At 44.8% G+C, this 19783-nt stretch overlaps 1 protein-coding gene across 10 annotated transcripts in view; it reads left to right on the forward strand.

Moving 5' to 3' along the window:
- The window catches only part of LOC119654898 (A disintegrin and metalloproteinase with thrombospondin motifs 7), a 142728-nt gene that overhangs the window by 118349 nt on the left and 4596 nt on the right, over positions 1–19783 (forward strand). For all 10 annotated transcript variants that reach the window (XM_038060518.1, XM_038060526.1, XM_038060527.1 and 7 more), the window contains 7 exons: positions 5292–5411; positions 5522–5632; positions 5735–6114; positions 6269–6367; positions 6503–6616; positions 13397–13543; positions 13954–14203. In XM_038060518.1, the coding sequence (XP_037916446.1) occupies positions 5292–5411; positions 5522–5632; positions 5735–6114; positions 6269–6367; positions 6503–6616; positions 13397–13543; positions 13954–14203 (1221 nt within the window). The remainder of the gene's footprint in view (positions 1–5291; positions 5412–5521; positions 5633–5734; positions 6115–6268; positions 6368–6502; positions 6617–13396; positions 13544–13953; positions 14204–19783) is intronic.

Consider the following 19783-nt stretch of genomic DNA (forward strand, 5'->3'; position numbering starts at 1 on the left):
TAAAGTGACTGTAACGGCGTCCTAATTAGGACGTACGCACAGAATTCGAGATCCCTGGGTACGTCAGTCACGGTTTTCGCCTGTTTGGCGGGTGGTGACGGCTTCAGTTTTGGCATTGCCTCCTTAAGAAGGCACAACAAACCGGTATAACTGAGTCCCGACCTGATGTCAAGAACAGGGCCGCTGGGGAGTCTCAGATTCTCCGCGCGTACCAGTTCCGCGGACTGGCAAAGAATTCTTCGTGATTGGCTGTTCGAAGGCGACGAAGATCGTGTGGCAGGACCTGTGACCAAGAAGGGTCGCCTTGGGCGATTACTGCGGCCTCCAGCGTCCTGTGCCACCTTTCAAGCATTTTCGTTGGACTGCAGGTGGTAAGTTGTTGCCCGGTGGCGTTTAAAGCCGAGGAGTTTGCCCAACTTTGAGAAAAGGGAGGACTCAAACTGCATTCCCTGGTCGGTGGTTATAATTTCCGGCACACATTCTCCACAGAAGGCCTCTGCACAAGATTGTGCAGTGATCTCTTTCTGAGGTATTGCGTCAGGCCATCTCGTGAAACTATCGATGATTCTGAGACAATACCTCTCAAGGGCCAATCATGTCGCGGTGGATTGTGTGGAAACGCTTGGAGGGCCGAGAGGACACTCCTACCTCTTTCCTCACATGCTTTGTTTTTTTTTTTGCACTTCTGGCATGCGATGCACTGTCTGGCCTAACAATTAATGTCCAAATAACTCGCAATCATAGGTCTTGTAGTTCCGATAAGCGGGATCGAGCTGTTTGGAAAAGAAGCTCAACCGCTGCCAGATTTGATTCACTTTTTGGTGAATAGCAGCACCTACGGCAATGTCTGAGGCATCGGGGAATACAGCTAGGGGTGCATCTTACTAAGAGATCGTCGGAATTGTAACATAACCAGCTATTGCTTGGTGGCATCAAATGCCTGGACAGACTCTAGGAACCACGCCATCAGACGAGTATCTTTGGTTTTCTGTCCAGACAAGAAGGCGTCAAGGATCGATTGATTGTGGATGACCTTGGGCAAGAAACGACAATAGAAATTCAACATGGCCGAGTACCTTCTCAGATCCTTAACAGTTTTTGCAAGCGAGAAGCTTAAAATCGCTTACACCTTGACTAGGTTTGATAGGGTGCCTTCAAGGATAATCAGGTGGCCTAGGAATCCCACCTGTGATTGCAACAATTTGCACTTTTCAACGTTGAGTACTAGACTAGCCTCAAGGAGAAGTTGAAAATGCACTCGATGTGTTCTATATGCTCGGACACCGAGGAAGACGCGACCAGAATATCACCCAAATATACAAAACAGAAGTTAAGGTTTCGTAGCACAGAGTGGATGGATCTTTGAAAGGTGTGCGCCGCGTTGCACAGTCCAAAAGTCATCCTAGTGAACTTAAAAAGTGTGCATATTGCGGTTTTCTTAACGTCTTCGCGACCTACAGGAATTTGATGGTATACTTCCACTAAGTCCAAGGTCGAGAATATACGCCAGTTTGCGATAAAGTGTGCAAAATCATGGACAGCGATCTGGAAAGGTCTGAGCATTCAGAAGTTTGTAGTTGCCATAAGGTCTCCATTCGGCATTGGGTTTAGAGACCATGTGAAGTGGCAAAGACCAACAGCGTGCGCGGGCAACTTCTTCAAAAACAATGGAAAGAATGGTGGGTGAGCAGAATGAGTTTTTTCCTGATTACCTGAGGGAAGTTGTGGGGTCAATGAGGGACCTATTATGGATATCCACTAGTAAACCATAGTGGCACAGGAAATCCGCGCCTAAGATGGTTATCGGATGAATTGCAGTGACATTATCTGTATTGCAGCAGCTCTCCTCTAAATTCCTTCCCAACTCCTACTGCAGAGCTGACTAGTTTGGTCTTACTCATGGTAATAAAATTTGCGCAAAATTGTTTTAATGGGACCCCAGAGACAAGATGACAGTACCTACCTACCTATCAGTAATGGACGACCTATGCTTTATATGTTTTGCACGAAATAAATCAAGAAATTTATCTCCCGCCCCTACTACCGTTTCGGCGATTTGGAACGAAATCCCACAGGACTCAGACATTGACTCTATGACGCATTCATTACTTGTTTTCCGGAATGGCACGTTGCGAACCACTATTGAGCGATAGCGAAAAATAATCGAGTTGCCCTTCCAACCAGGCAACAAATTTTTCATGAATTTTCGTTTGACTTAGTGTAGAGTCATCGGAGCAACTCGAATACCCCACCTGTAAAACACTGCATGACCCCAGTAGTCAGAAGAAGCTTCATCATTGGGGATGTTGTACTAATTGATAATAAGGCTTCGACATAATTTCGCCTTGCAGAATATGATTCTCCCAGCAGCCACTAGGACCAAGATCCAAAAACTGACTGATTTCGACAACCAATGACATCATTGCTTCCGTTAACAGAATTTTAAGTGATCATTGGGTTAATGAGGTGCCTACGACAGAGGTTTGTAGCTACGCGCTTCAAACTTCTTATCAAAATCAAACCTCGATCTCATGTTATCCATTGGTATAAGCCATTCAGGATACTGTCTAAAAAGAATTTGGATCTCCGCCTCGCTAGTACTCCCTGCCCAGTTGACATGAATGTAGGAGACTGCGAATTAGAACTTCTTCTGATATAGTTTTCCTCGACTTCCTCCACTGTTTTAAATACGAACGATGTCAGACAGATTAGTCTGAAAGAATTATGGAGAAAATCCTTTTTACCTGCTTTGGGAATAGAGGCAACTCTTGCCTGCCTCTATGCCCTCGGTATAGACCCCAATGCTATGTTTCCCCTTACCACTGTGAGGAGGGATACTATAATGAGTTCCCTTTGAAGTAGCACTGGGAAAACGCCATTTACTCCGGGTGATTTCAGTGGTTTAAAGGATCCCACGGCCCACCTTACACTAGCTTCCCACCATATATTTTTCGCTAGTTTCCCATTCATCGCTTTCCCCCTTCTGTCCATTATTGGGATATCAGGCAGAATGCTCCTCTTTTCCGCGGTGCGATAAAACACCCGGAAATGAGTTCTGGAAAATAAAAGTACCTTGTCCTTTTCATTATCGATAATTGTTCCATTCTCCTTCTTTAGACTGACAGAATATATTACCCTGTCTTTGGCTATAGTTTCGTATATTCTGGATGCTTCAGTTGTTTGTTCTATCTCTGCAGAGAATTCCCTGTCGCTGTTTGGTTTTGTTTCCCTAATCGCGTTGCTATACGCAGCCCGTACTCTTTTGTACCTCAACCAATCCCCGGTTTGTTTCGTGAGGTTGAGAAGCTTTCGCACCTTTCACTCTGACTAATTTCCTATTTTACATTGATACGTCGCTTAATGACTTTTCTCTCTTAACAGAGAGCTGGCCTCATATGTGCCAACGGTGATTCTGTTGAGGCCCTTTCATAACTATTTCAGCCCTATTTCGCTCCCGATGTCACCGCCCACCTGTAACTGAAGCATATTGTCAGTCAGGTGACCTTTGTCCTATGATGTCTTATTATTTTATCTGCCACGATTGCATCTCGAGTTCTTCCCCCGGCTTCCAATGAGACTTGGACAACCGCCAGGTCTCCTATAGGATAATCTGAAATACATATATATTTTAAGTTCCTTTGGAGATTGATTCATGCTTTCAATTTTTCACAAGAGGTATCCCCAATTACCTGCAAGCTTTCTCGTTTCCAACCGTAAATCTGCTTGCGGTATACCTAGATTTCTTAACCCAGCACCATCTTAGTATTATCCTTGGAATTTGCACTTGTAATTGGGCTGGGCGGGGCTTCTTTAGTGCTGGCCATTAGCTCCATTTGTGGTTGGAGTTCTCCTCCAATATGGGAATATCATCCTCCTCCTCCAACATAGCACTTCTTTGTGTTTCACTGTCCGGCTTGAGCCCTAAAATATGCAGCTCTAGGTCGTCCAATTTCACCACTTCTGTGGGCAGCAGGTCCACTTCCTTGCTCTGTCCAGCCTCTATGACCTCTGCGATTCGTTCTTGGACCTCGGTAGACTTGCCACCCGATGTATCCTCCGAAGTATCCTTCCTTCATTTCTCCCTGAACACGTATGCAGATATGCTACTGAATCTGTAATTGATAAGGCAGCTATAACGTTTAATTGCCTCCAAGGATCGTTCAGCTACCCTGATCGTGAGAAGTTTCTCTTTGTCCTTCTTCTTGCTTCTAAACACTCACCATAACCATGAGTGAAGATCCATGTTTTGAGTGATGAAGAGGCATAGAAGCCTTCTGTCGCAACTTTGGGAAGGTAAACCGTGTGCGCCCGTAGTACATCATCCGCACCACAAGTCAACATTTCTGTTCCCTTCCATCTATGCAATTTAGGGACTATAGTCCTAAGCCAGTCCGCCCGGTCTTCCATCCTGCAGTTTACCAGTATAAGACTTGGTCGAGAACGGGTGCCGGCGAAGACGAGCTCGTTATCGCATTCCTCAATTATTTCCTGCTTCTCAGCGAATATTTGCTCCGGAAATAGTTTTGGCAGTAGAGCCAGTCGAATGCTCTCTACCGCATCAACAAAGCTAGCTCCCGGCTCCTATCTTTACTCCTTATTTCCCCGGGATTTCCACTCTCTTGGACTCGGATTAGTGTTTCTTGGGAGCGTTCCCCTCCTCCAACGTTGACTTTGACTCATTGCTTGACTTGCCAACCTCTCCCTGCTTGGGTATAGTCACCTGGCTCGTAGTGTTGCGGAGATGCACTTCCACCTGATGAGCCAGTTTGTCTGCTGTATGGGGTCTCGCTTGTTTCTTATTTGATTTTTTCACTGTAGTACTCATTTAGTTCCCACGAGTATGGGGATTAGGAGGTGTCATAGCCCCCCTTAACAAAATCGAGCTTACTCACTGAATCGACCAGGTGTCTGGTCGAATTTGGTGAGTTACCCTCGACTGCAAACTGTCCAATGGGCATAGTTTGCGTAACACCCTCGATTGGAGGAAAGGTTTTTCGACTCCCCGGTCTAGATCCTAACGATTTGTCAATAGGAAGGTCAGCTCGTACAGAGGGTAGCTTTTAGCGCTTGGTAGACGAGAGGCTTCGCTTCGTTTTATTGAGTGCACTCATCTGCGTCAATAAATTAATCAGGTGGACTGCGTTTTCTAAAGCTCAACGCTAGCTGTTAAACCTAAAACTAAAACTTTTAAAAGATTGAATTTGTGTTACTCCATTCGATTTTTTTCCGAATGATCTGCTTTTTTTTTTCAAAAATAAAAATCACCGATACAATATTTATTGTCCTTCCAGGCAGCTCATCTCCGAACACACAATGGAGACTACTTTGTTGAGCCTTCTAAGCACCATGAATACTCAGAAGGGGATGGCCATCCACACGTAGTATTTCACAGATCTGCCGTTCAAACCAAAGTAAGTCTCGCACACCAATATCGTCGCAAGTTTTGCATTATTTCAATTGCGATATCTTTTAGAATATAAGGAGACCCTACAATTTAAAGATTCCTATATATTTATTGCAGAAAAAACGCAAAGGTCGCCACAAAAAGAGGCAACAGCACATAAGTAATTGCGGCACTAAGGAGCCCCGGCGTCGCACCGAAACGAAAATTGAATGGCAGCCCCAAGGCAAAGTGAGTTGATTCCATTTCCTCATGTTCATTTCTCTTCGCAGAATGAATTGCCCTCAGGGACCGGGACATATCACCGCCTATAATTTCCCCTCATTTATTCAGGTATTTATTCAGCGTGGTCGGAAAATTCGACGACATCAAAACGCTCAGACCCATAACAATCACATGAATCACCATAAAGATGGTGGTGCGTCTGCAAATTCGCGTCAACAGCACCGTCGACGCACAAAACGTTCAATTAGCAGCCCACGCCATGTTGAAGCATTGATAGTCGTTGATAGTTCCATGGTTGCATTTCACGATGACGCCGAACAATATATGCTGACAATTATGAATATGGTATCCTCCCTGTATAAAGATCCCAGTATTGGTAATTCCATCCAAATCGTTATCGTTAGGATTATTCTAATCGAGGATGAGGAGGCGCACCCTGATCTCAATTTAACAGAGAACGCCCAACGAAATTTACAAATGTTTTGCTCGTAAGATATGCATATAATATGACCTCTTGATCCTGTTGCAAATGTTATGAAAATCAGTTGAGTTGGTATGCAGACTTTCGCTAATTTAAAATTTCAATATTTCATTTTCATATTCATATTCGGGATCCATTTTGACGAACTGGGACTTGGACAGTTGGCAGCATAAACTGAACCGCGATAGCGAGAATGATCCACAACACCACGATGTCGGCATATTGGTGACTAGGAGGAATATTTGCGGAAATGACTGCTTGTATGTTTTGAAATAGTTAATTGTTATCCCGATCTGCACACTTGAATGTTGGAATTCGAAAGGATTCCAAATTACTTTACCTCGACAGCATTTCAACAGCAAATGTACAAAAATTCAGATTTATTTCTTCGCCAGGACCTTAGGACTTGCTAACGTCGGTGGAATGTGTAAGCCCAGGAAATCCTGCAGTGTTAACGAGGATAATGGAATAATGTTATCACATACGATTGCTCACGAATTAGGACACAAGTAAGTATAATATAGTGTATAGATATATAAGCAAGGACATTTCTTTTTGTGTTTTGAATGTATAATAGAAAGGGAGTTAATTAAGATAGCAGATTCAGTACCGAAATGACAAAGATCAAATGTTCCTACACGGCAAAAGATAAGCTCGTCAACTTAAGAGGAAAAATTACTTTTCTATGTTCGAAAAACTAGCGATTGACTCCCATAATATATCTCACTCCATGACAACTCTCGAAAAAAGACTGGATAGGTAGGTAAGTATCAGCGGCCGCTCTGAAGAGCCCAATTAGCAGTGTTTTGATGCCACTAACTCCTAAGACCGTGACTACTGTCATGAGAGCAACGAGGCAGAGTCCAGCCGGTTCAGAAGTCAGCTCTCACCCTGCAGCTAGAAATCTCCGTAAGGTCCCCAAGGAGTGGTTTATTAAGTGACCGTAGCCTGACTCTAGCTAGTGCTGTATATTCGCACAGGAAGTGCCTGAGGCTCTCCCGTCTTCTCCGTAGCCGAGCTCGTGATCAGGTTTTGTTATGAGCGGGCCAAATCTTCCTTGACTGGCACAGGTGGTGAACTTTCGCCTCTATATCCCTATGACCGGGAACTCAGAAGAGGGTAAGCGTGCGGCCCGGACTATTTAACATGTTTTTGCACTGCCCCACCAGCCCGGAGGATGTCTTCGCTGAGTACAATGCCAGGTCATGCCCCAGCCATCGACAGGCTTCCAGCATCGCCATTATTTCCACTTGAAATATGTTAGCGAAACCTGGGAAACCATACGACTCGGATACACTGGATGTATTCGAAAAAACTCCCGCTCCACAAACCATCTTTGATCCGCCGGTGAAGACTACTCTGTCATAGCTTTGAAACGCGGTCTTCCACTCTACCCTGTGTAAAAAGCCCACAGCAAAGTTTCTCGTGAAATTCAGTTTGCGTGTGGCATAGTCCGTGGGGAATGCCCAAATTTCCCGAGGTACTTCATCTAGTACGTTACTGGGGCTTCACTGTCCAGCATCCCGACTCACGTGGTCTGACGGTACTGCACATTACAATGTATTTAATTATAAAATCTAGCGGAAGGAAATGCAGGAATTCATTGAGAGCATTTGTCGGGCAGCACTGCAGAGCCCCAGTACTACATGCGCGGGCAGTTCTTTGAAGGCTATTGGACTTTTTGCACATGGCCTGCCACCATACCATAGGGCCATTCCTTAGGATGAGACGCACCACAGCAGTGTACATCCCGAGAACCACCCCGGCTAGGGACCCCATTTCATTGCAAAAGTTCTCTTCCAAGCACAGAAGACTAATTAACCCGCAAGTTCCACGTTCAGTCTCCAATTTAGCTGCGAATCCCGGATTAGACCCAGATACTCTACATTGGAGGAAAGAGCCAATCTTTTTTCATTCAGCCGCAGTAGGTAGAATTCAAGTATCCTTGTTTTGGTGCTGAATAGCATTAGTTCCGTTTTGGTTGGGTTCATGCTGAGTCTGCATCTTGCGGCCCGCAGCCACACCCTTCGAAATGCTCCTTCCACGATGTCACTCATAATTGAGGGCAACATCCCTCACACTAATATCATCAAGTGGTCGACATACGCCAGCACCTTCAACCAGCTACTGAACAATATTCACAATTTCGTCCGCCTCTATTAATCAGAGCACCGGAGAGAAGGCACCACCCTGAGGCGTGCCTCTGTTCACATCGGCTCCTGGCGACTTATGGTTTTTAAGCCGATGAATTGCACGGACTGCTTCTTCTATACTTGATGGTGGCAGTATTTGCCCGTCGTCTTCAGTTGGCGAGACCTCCAACTCACCGATGTTGTGCTTGTTCAGAAGTTCATCAAAGTGCTCAACCCATTGCTCCAATATCCCCATTCTGTCGAAATCAGATTTCCCTTGTTGTCTCGGCAGGGTGTACATCGAGATGTGAAAGGCTTCATCCTGCTGACTTTTTAGTAAAACTTGCGCGCCTGGTGCGGTTGCTCCCTGTACTTTTCTAGTTCACAGACTTGTTGGTTCTCTCAGGCTTCCTTTTCCGTCTGTGAAGTCGCTTCTTCGCTCGACGGAGTTCGTGATAAGTCTCTGCACGTGCCGTCGTTCTTTGAGAATGCAACATTACTCGGTGTGCGGCATTGTTCCGTTCGCGGCTAGGGCCAAGTATATTTGTGGCTGTATTTATGATAACGTTCTTCAGGTGATTCTGACGATCATTTTTTAATGCTTCATCTCCAGAATCTCTGTTGACTGCGGTTATTGTAGCATCTATTTCCCTCTTATAGGTGTTGCGGAGGGCTGTATTGTGGATGGCTTCAGTGTTAACTCCCACCTGATTGTCAGAGGGGATTCTGGGTGGTGTTGTTATTCGAGCTCGGAGCACCATAGCAACGAGACAGCGATCGGAGTCTATATGGGCCCCCCCTCCTATATTTTTCTGACATTCATCAAGGCTGAGAGGTGGCGGCGTTCGATCAACACGTGGTCAATTTGGTTGAAAGTTGTCCCGTCTGGAAAGGCCCACGTTTATTGTGCACCGCCCTCCACGCAAACCAGATACTTCCAACAACCATTTCGTGTGGCACTGCTAATTGAATAATAAGCAGTCCGTTCCGCTCCCTACTTGGCTGTTAAAATCCCCAAGCATGATTTTAATATCATACTTAGAACAGGCTTCGAGGATCCGCTCAACTGCCTCGTAGAAGGTATCCTTCTCCGTCTCTGCAATCTCCTCTGTGAACGTTAATGAGGCTTATATTTCTAAATTTGCCTCGCAAACGCAGCGCGCATAGCCGTTCGTTTATATTTTCAAAGCCGATAGCAGCAGGTTTTTAGGTGCGGGAGGCTCGCCTTTATCCTTCTCCGTGGTAGTAGAGCTGTTGGTGTTGGTTCAGCAGGGGTTTCCCAGGTCTTATGCTCTATCGTGGGTATTAATCCACGTTTCGTCCTTTGACCTATACTACCCTTTGACTTCCAAGCTTACCGTTGGGTCCCATAAGTATGTTCAGCTAAATATGAAAACGGAGAACGGGAGGAACAGGGAGGACGTCGAAATGACAGTTACATGTTATGGCGAATGGATAAGGAACGTGATAAACTTGGCCTCCGGTGCGGCAACAAAACGGGTTTAGTCTAGCGTAACATTCACCATGCTACTCAACGAGGCTGATTTAACCCCCGCGTCTGCAAATCTGTATGTACCCACTTTAAAATAATAGAATACTAACACTCTTCCTCGAGAATGAATAGTAGCAAAACCCGAAGAAGAGTAAGAACACGAGTTACTATATACTTTGTTTAAGCAGCTTATTTTATACTTTGTGCTTTTGTCTCGACTCATCTGCTCCAGGCCCCCTTCTCAATCGACGTCTAGACTGCTCTATGTTTTCACGATGACCATTAAGAATTTTTATGGCAAAGTTTAACCTACTGTGGTTGTCTAAACATAGCACATATCACTGTGAAACATCCACATTCGAGTACAACGAGCCACTCCCATGTCAGTCACCGCATCACCAAATTTACTTCACAAAACTTTATGTAGGCTTCTATGGCCTTCTCAGTTTCCTCACGACTACGCTAATTGCCATAAACTATTTACACCTTTTTCAACTCCCATAGGGTATGCTCCCTCTACTTCTGTGCACGGCTATTTTGTAAATAATTTCTCAAGTTCTTTTACCTGTTTTTTTGGTGGAAAGCCTCTGCCCTACCCTAAGTTTTGTTCAGGGATTGAAGGAGTTCTGAATTCAGCATTTGATGGCGGACCGAACCAGTTAGAAAGAGTTCTCTTCTACTGTTTGCGGTCCACCGATCCCTTTGTCTGGGGTTAGCACCCAATTTGCAAAGATAGACAACCTGCGATTTCGTCCAGTGAAGAAAAAGAAGAAGAAACATTTCCACCGTTTTCACGTCGACAATCGTTCAATCCTACGTTTCTTCTCAAACCTTCCATAACAGTATTCAACAGAGACATCGTTCAATGTTACCTCGCAAAATAGTCTCCTTTGAGAAGAACTTTCCCTTTGGAAGCTGCTCTGTCTACCTGCGCATTCTTAATCTCTCTTACTTGCAATACCTGGACAGTGATGTCTCCAGTTGTATCTACAGGGCTACAGTATCATGGTTGTTGATTAAAAGTACGGCTTCTGGGAGTAGAAAGGTTCCATTCCTTTCCTCGGAGCAAGGTGTCACTTTCTCAACGAGAAGCACCGGAAATACACGTGAGTTGTATAAATATTGGCTAAATACAAAGAAAGTAGAGGCAATTGAGCTGAATAGCAAGAGATTGGCACAATTGAATGTTAACGAGAAATGAACCCGGTGGCCTTTGGTAATATAGGACTTCAACCTGAAAGTATTTCTAGACGACATTATGGATTTGTAGACGTTGGTCAAGCAAGTTATTGGTTTTTTGCCTGCAGGCTACTGTACCATGCTCCATTTAGGGAGAAGATAGATTCCTCAGTGAGGAAGGATAGAAATTCCGAAGCCAATAGCAAAGCAACGATTTTTTTTTCTTTTGGGAGTAGGGTTTACGCACAGAGTGTTGGATTCCCGCAATAGCACGTTGGTGGACTACCAACTAAACACCTCCCTGTCATCAGAGAACTAGCCTGGAACCGTTTGACACATTACTTCGGGTAGCCCTCCCGGCTTTGGGAGCCTTCAAGACAGGGAATTCCTTTCACCAACAGGAGGGGAGGGCAGGAAGGGAGTTGTTGTTAATTCAGGGAACCCCTTACCGTCCGATCCCTCCGCCGGTCGAATTCAATCTTCTTCGTAATAAGAAGAGCCCGAACATAATGCGCAATACGATTCCAGCTGCCAGCGCTCTTCAGCATCTCTCTGACAATGTTGTCTGGAGAGAGCTCCCCTGCGTCTGCATAAAGCTGCTGGCGGAGGCCGTGCCACCTCTTGCAACAGAACACACGTATGACTGAAAACCTCCATACCCACTTAGAAGTTGGGTAAGGAAGTAATCAATCCCACCGTGCGTTCTGTTCAACCATGGGTCTAATTTGTTGATGAGCCGCGCAGTCCACTTGCCCCTTGGCTCATTTTGCCAAGAAAGTTGCCACTCACTAAGGGTGCGTTGACGTTCTTCACGGGCTACCACCCCTCTTAAGTTTTCGCCCTTACGGCGGTAGATAGCTTTGCGCTCCTGGCAAGGAGGGCAACGGGGATTACTCCCACAATCACAATCATAACCGGTTCGGAGATGGTGGCATAAGCAGATGCCACTCGCAAAGCTACCCGCCTCTGCACTTGCGCGAGACGTTTACGATACATCTCCTTGTCAAGGGCATCAGCCCATACCTCCCCACCATAGAGAAGAACCGACTGCGTTGCTCCCATGAGGAGACGTCTCCTAGTTGATATAGGGCCCCCGACATTCTCCATTAGCCGACTCAACGCCGCGACTCCAGCTGCAGCCCTGTCCGCTGCTGCTTTCATTTGCTCGAAGAAGCTCATCTTCGAGTCGAGCATCAAACCATTTAATCGCTGGTTTTGAGTCTATAGTCAACTCGCCGATCGATATGGGGGTCGCAGGGTCGGGATTCTCCTTCTGGTCAGGATGACTACTTCGGTTTCTTTCCAGCGGAAGGGTGAAACCGTGAGCAGTCATCCATCCAGCAAGGCAACGATTAGCTCAAGGAAACTACACTCTATTTAGGAATGCAATATAAGAAGTTTCCAACCCCACATTGGGCGCTAATCTTCAAAAGATGAAGGATTGGCTTTAAAGTGAAGCACGTGTAACTAACAAGTATTGTCATAGATATATGATCAATGTGAAAGTCTCCCCTTCCTTCTCTCCTACTTTTTTCACATTTTTCCACCCTCCGGAAAATCTTAGGGCAAGTATAAACCACACTTGACCGTAATGGTTGAAAGGAGCCCTCGTCCCATTTATAACACCTACTGCTCCTGAAATCCACCCTCCTTTATGGCTCCCACCCCAGCGCCTTTCCTCCGCGACAATTCTCTGAATAGAGTGGTTCTCGATGGAACCCAGCAGAAATCAATAAATCTGCATACATTGCATTAATATTCCCCTGGCTAATATCCACAACAATTTAAAATATGTCGATAATACGTCTCGGCATGTCCTCAAGCCATTCCGATGCCATAAATAATAAAGAATTGACACAGTCAAGACAAGATCACGTAACTGACTTCTAGCGAGTCCACAATGCAACAATCTCCACGCCACCAACCAACATAACGTGTATGATTGGTCCGGAAAGTTGGTCGTCTACGAGGAAAACCCTATCCCGTCCCTTCCGATGCAAAGATCAATGAATAGTTGGCTTATGTCTGGCCTGGGCGCTGCTCCAGGACTGCGCTAAGCATTTTACTCAACCACTCGGCGAACACTTGATTGATTTGTTAAATCATTCATTGTAAATCGCACTCACGACGATGACGACGATGAATAATTTATTTGGTTAATTTATGTACTGCAATGCAACAGGCCTCGACAGCCAACCAATTGATTTATCAGCAAAACAGACTATCGGCAAATTGGCGCAATTGCCAGTTAGATAGATAAACGACTAGATACGTAGATAGATTGGCTGGATATGCGCGTATGAGCGCTGCTGCACGGCTTAGCTGGCAGAAAATGATTTATGCCTGGGGAAAATGCATGGCCGATGCCTGGAATACCTGACTGGGTATCTGTGATGCAAATTAGTCGCTGAAATCAATAGGCAAATTATCTATTTAGCTATGACAACGTTTATGCGACTATGAAATGAATGGTTTTATCTTTCCAGCTTCGGAATGTACCACGACACAGCGAAAATCGGATGCCATGGACGCGAAGGACCAATTGTGCACATCATGACCCCAACTTTCGGAGCTGACACGGTACAGGTTGCCTGGTCCAACTGCAGCCGGAAATATATTACGCATTTCCTTGAGTGAGTCATTAATTTTCATTAGAGCTAGTGAAGGTAATCAAAGAACGGTGTCTATCACGTTAGCAGTAGATTGTCGCAGATAATTGAATTTGATATGTTTACGTGCAATTAACTAATCAATTGATCGGTTGCGATTACGATAAATCCACTTCAAGCACTTCCCTTCGGTATATATCAGTAGCGATCAGATAATGATTAAATTATGCTAGTCACTCTCCTTCGAGGGACGTACTCTTAAGGCAGATACGGGATTTGTAGATAAAATGTCTTAATACTCAGAATACGACTTACATGTTCGAGACGCGAATCTTAAGAAGAAGAATTATCTACAATTTTAGCAAATTTTCATTCAGTAACGACATTGACTTCTAAGATACTAAAATATTTAAAACCGAATCTTTGTTTTCCAGTCAAGGGCTCGGACGTTGCCTCGATAATGCTCCTACCCAACATGTGCCATTTGAATATGCCGACTTGCCACCAGGAGCCTTGTACAAAGCAGAACGCCAATGTCAACTTCAATTCAATTTGACGGAGGAAGAGGTCACAGTTTGCTCATCTCAGCATGAAATCTGTTCGCAACTATGGTGTCAAGTGAACGATGAGTGTGTTACGAATATGCGGCCCACAGCACCTGGTACAAATTGTGGAAAACACAAGGTAAGACTTCATGAATAGTAGTTAAAAGATGGTAATGCCGCCCTAGATCCAAATAGCTTGAAATGAACCGAATTCAGCTTTTATTGCGGATACTTGGAGCGGTTAAGGGTGTTTTGTGTCGGCTTGGGAAAGTAGACCAAGTTTTTGAAACTTCCGTAGAAATGGACCAATATACTGTTGCGCCTGTTGGACAAATCAATATCATTACAAATGGTGCCAAGAGGGTGTCTTGGTTGGACTATTGTCAGAACATCGAAAGCACCAGTGAATCGGCCAGGCTCATTAAGGAACATAAGAGCCCATTCTTCTAGTAAAATATTGGAGCTGCTGGTTCAACCGCACTTTCCCGCTAGCGAGGACTGTGTGTCAGAACCTTTTTTGAAGGCTTTGCAGCCACCCCAGATGTCCGAGACTATCAAATCGGTAATTACCAAGGATAAGATCGGCTGGGCTATAAACAGCTTCTCCACATATAAATCACCAGGTTCAGATGGAATGCCAGTCATGCTACAGAAGCAGCAGGAAGGGGTTGTACCGTAGCTTGTTGAGATGGACCGGAGCTGCATCTCTTTAGGATACGTACCACAATCTTGGAGACCCGCACGAATCGTTTTCATACCGAAAGCGGACAAGCCCAGTCATGAGTCCGCAAAGGACTTTCGACCAATCAGCCTCACCTCTTTCGTGCTGAAGACCCTAGATCGTCCTGGACATCCACTTAAAGACGATTGTGGAGAGGACGCCTTTCTCTAAGTCCCAACATGCCTACCTCAATGGAAAATCCACTGAAACCGCCCTCAACGAGGTAATTGGCATGGTTGATCCATCACTGCAGTACAAGCAGTATACCCTGCCTGCTGCCTTCTTGGATAGTACCAACGGGTTAGTAAAAACGCCATCAAGGAAGCCTTGACCAGTCTTACACATTGGATTATATCCATGCTAAATACCAGGATAATCGAGTCAGATATGGGAGGCAACCAGTTGAACAGATCTGTCAACAGAGGCACCCCCAGGGTGGCGCTATCTCTCCGGTGCTCTGGTTCATAGTAATGGACAAAATTTAACGAACATTGGACAGCAGCGCGGTGAAGATGGTAGTGTATACCAACGACTTTATGATATTAGTATCAGGGATGTTTCCGTCCATTATGAGCGACATCATGGAAGGAGCATTCCGAAAGGTGTGCCTGTGGGCCACGAGATACGGACTCGGCATAAACCCAACTGAAAAGGAACTAATGCTATTCACCACTAAGACAAGGATACCTGAATTCCACCTACCACGGTTTAATGAACAAAGATTGGTTCTCTCTTCTAATGTAAAGTATCTGGGTGAAATCGTGGATCCAAAGCTAAATTGGAGATTGAACATAGAGCTGAGGGTTAAGAAGGCCTGCAAGAGAATCTTTGCAAAGAAATGGGGTTTCCGGCCGAGGATGGATATACACCGCTGTAGTGCGTCTGCTCTATTGTATGGGAGCAGGCTTTGAGCAAAAAATACAATAGGATGAAGCTTAATAGGGTTCAAAGAACCGCGTGTGCAGGTACTACTCAATGTACTCCTGCATCTCCTCCCCCTGGACCTCCACATTAAATGCAACAGATGGAATCTGTATAAAACAAAATTTTTGACGACCGATGTCCATGAAACAGGCACTACCACTGTCAGTGGTGGTGACCTGCCAGAAACTGAGCGATTCAAAATGATCGGGTCAATGTCATCAGTCAATGGAGAACTGCTTTATAAAGTTGCTTTGCTCATTAGCTCAACCGGGATGCAGTGACGTTCTACAACTGGTGTCCTTGATGATCGACATATCAGCGAACATTATAAATCTAAAATTTACCGCAGAGTCATACGCCCTATCGCCCTCTATCGCTCTGAGTATTGACCGATTATAAAAGACAATGAAAGTCATCTTGCAGTAATGGAAACGAAGATAATAAGATATTCGACTGGTTTATCAGGTAGTATGCCATCATCAGACAAGTTCAAGGCAGCTCTGTATGGTAGGAGGGTCCCCATCTACAACTTATTGAGTTCATATAGTTTGCTAGTTTTAACTAGTGGTCTATCCTGTGTAATTAGTTTGTTACGTCAGTAGCCAACCTCTGTTTCCTATTGATGAGCCGATCGATTTATTTTTCATTCCTTTATAATTTTTATAGCTACGAATTTGCTGACTCTATGCGTAAATGATCTTTTCTTTCATATGCGTCAACTTTTTCATTGTCATCAATGACCTTACACAGATTCTCTCTTATGAAGAATAAAATTGGCATACAGATCTCCCGAAATATAGTGGTATGTTGACCTAGGGGTCCCCTTGCCATTGCCATCATACATTCCTGCTCCTATTCCCATCTTTTGGTTTTGATCTATCGACGTATCGGATGTCATAGATATCCGGTTTCTCAGATAGGTGCCCCTCCAGGGATTCTAATCCTTTCCCATTATTAAGGTCTTGACTTTGCGTCAAAAGTTGACGGAATCCACATCTACGGCTCTCGGGGTCGAATGGTACTCGTGGAAACCTAAACACTTTTTGGAAAAAAGACTAGAGGATATAGTAGATTTGACATACATTAGTGAGCACTACAACGATGGTGAATTACGGGATCCTAAGTCCGCATCAACTTAATGCCGGACCTGACCAAATGGAGAGCAACTTACTCCCTCTTTTTTGGACCACAGACCCCTCGTTTAGGGCTTAGCATCCAAACTTTAAAAAAATGTCAGGCGATGACGACTTTACGGTTTCTTACCAGGGCAGAGGCAAATCGTCAGACCCATCAAAATGACATAGGTCGCTTTCAGTTGGTGAGAATTCAATACGCGCCCGGATGCCTGTAAGTAATCATTCGAACTTCAGCTCCAGGGGAACTAACTGAGTACCGAAACTCAATAAAAATTCTTTTTCAAGCTTAATAACGCAAGGATTTTGAGATCCCAAGAAATTTGTCCAAAGCAAAACATTGCTGATAACTTGAATTCACTTGCGGGATCACATACAAAGGAGCCTCACCGTAAATACTTTTCAATTCTAGTGCCATTTGTTTGCTGACAATGAGATGGTGGAAGATGATATCTCAACTCACCCAGAACAATATAATTATAATCATCATCATCGTGGCGCTACAGCCCGATGTCGGGCCTGGCTGCCTGCATCGTTGTCCTCAAATTATCTCGGTTACGTGACCGCGTCCTCCAACCTTGGAAGCCCAGTATTTGCTCGACGTCCGTATATATTATGCTCTCCCAACGTCCTCTCGTTCATCCTCGTAAACTCGCTCCGTCGACACGTCGTCCATAATCTTTTTAGGCATATGATCGTCGCTCATTCGTTGGACATGCCCTACCCACTGAAGGCGTTGCAGTTTAACGAATTTCGAAACTTCTAGCTCATCGTACAGTTCATACAACTGGTGATTGTGCCGGGTGTACCATCCATCACGGTCGCGAACTGCTCCGAAAATTTGAATGTGTTCAGCAAATTTGCGGAGGCGTGAGTTAGGGTCCAGGTTTTGAATCCATAGCACGGAGCTTCGTGTTTCTCTGCACATGCTTCAATTTCATTCTGGGAAAGACCGAAAAAAAGTCTTTTTCACTAGCTGTATCCATCGCTTCATTTCGTCAGTCTCATTGGTGTCCTTCGACAGATTACTATCCAGATATATATAACTATCTACAAATTTGATGTTGAGGTCCCCTAAATTGATGCTCGAATGAGCTGGCGTCCTACTTCTTGATTGCATCATTATCTTCGTTTTGCCCTCATTGATGCCTAGTCCAACTTCTTTCACAGCAGTGTCAAGAGTATGCAGAAGTTCTTTTGCGTCGGTCAGTTTTCGGGACATAATGTTGATGTCATCTGCGTACGCTAACAATTGTGTCGTCTTAATGAGTAGCGTCCCACTTGTGTTGACATCCAGTGCTCGGATAGCGTATTCGAGTGCTAGGTTGAAAAGTGTCGGCGCCAGTCCATTACCTTGCTTCTGACCAGTACGTGTTTCAAAAGGATCAGTCAACCTATTCTGGAATCTAACCCGTGAGATGGAGTTGGTCATAGTCATCTTTGTCACTCGTACTAGTTTAGCTAGTATACCAAACTGCAGCATTATGTTGTACAGTACTCCACGATCTATACTGTCTTATGCTTGCTTAAAGTCCACAAAGAATTGGTACACGTTAACGTTATATTTCCAACAAGTTTGCAGGATTAGTTCAACGGTAAATGCTAGTCAGATGCGGAGCGTCCCGGCCTGAAACCGCCTTGGTGCTCGCCAATGAGTCATTCGGGGTATGGTCTTATTCTCTACTCCAGAATTTCCGTCAGTATTTTTTGTAGGACGGATACACCACTGAAATGCTTCTGTAGCTTTCACAACTTAATCTATCTCCATTTTTGTGGACTGGACAGATGATGCTCCTCCGTCAGTCGTCTGGGATTTCCTTGTCTTCCCAGATTCGGAGAAATAGTTGGTGTATCTCATTTAGTAGACCCGCTTCACCGGATTTTAACAGCTCAGCTGGAATCTCATCCGCGGCAGAAACTTTGTTTGATTTCAGTGACCGCACCACGTGTCAGAGGATGTGTAGTGGGGCCAGGATCACCAATGCCACCACCGATTTGGGCTACTTCTATGCACCAGATATCGGTCTCAGAACCTTTTCGAAATAGGATGGCCAGTTTCTCGATACTGTCGGCATCGCTGATGATGTTTCCATCTCTGTCCTTGCAGAGGCTAGCCCTGGATTGGTAACCGTTCTTAATTGTATTCACTAGTCTATATATTTGTCTGGTGCGTCTATTAGCCAGGTTTTTATTAATGTTCAGCAACTACTCGTCAAAATATTATCGCTTCATACGTCCAATTATTATATTCGAAATTCGCCGTTGTTCATCATACATATCTTTTTTGGCTCTGGTTGCACGTTGCATATATTGTCTGTAGGCTTCGTCCTTTGCGTCGAGTGATATTCTACATTCATAATCAAACGAGTCAATTCGCGTTCGCCGGGATGTGTATCCCACGACCTTGTCTGCGACTTCTTTGATGGTACCTTTAATTCTCCCCAGAACACGTTTTCATCTGCGTTAATGATGTCGTGTAACATAGGTAACATACCTGCGCCGTTGCATCGCTGAGGAGTTTATCAGCGGCGAAGTTTTTGGTAGCGCTGATTCTCGATTGGTGCACTGAGGAGATTTTGGACCCATATGTTGCCTTCATCAAGTGATATTCTGAATCTCAATTTGCTCCTCGATAAGATCGTATATCCAATACACTGGACACCCATCTTGTACCAATGAGGACGTGGTCAATTTTTGGTTAACGGTATATCCGTCTGGTGATTTTTAGGTGTGTTTGTGAATGCGCCGGTGCGGGAAGCATGCGGAACTTACGACAGGATTTCTACTGCTGGCGAAGTCAATTACTCGTTAATCGTTATGATTTCATTCCACATGAAGGCTGTGTCCTCCAGTGGTTCCTCGATGCCAGCTTTGGTTTCCGATTTTGGCATTATTTGTTGGGCGTGATGTTCCTTGATTTCAGTTGGGGCGTGCATGTTGA

The sequence above is a fragment of the Hermetia illucens genome, chromosome 4 (assembly GCF_905115235.1).
Source record: "Hermetia illucens chromosome 4, iHerIll2.2.curated.20191125, whole genome shotgun sequence".
Lineage (NCBI taxonomy): Eukaryota > Metazoa > Arthropoda > Insecta > Diptera > Stratiomyidae > Hermetia > Hermetia illucens.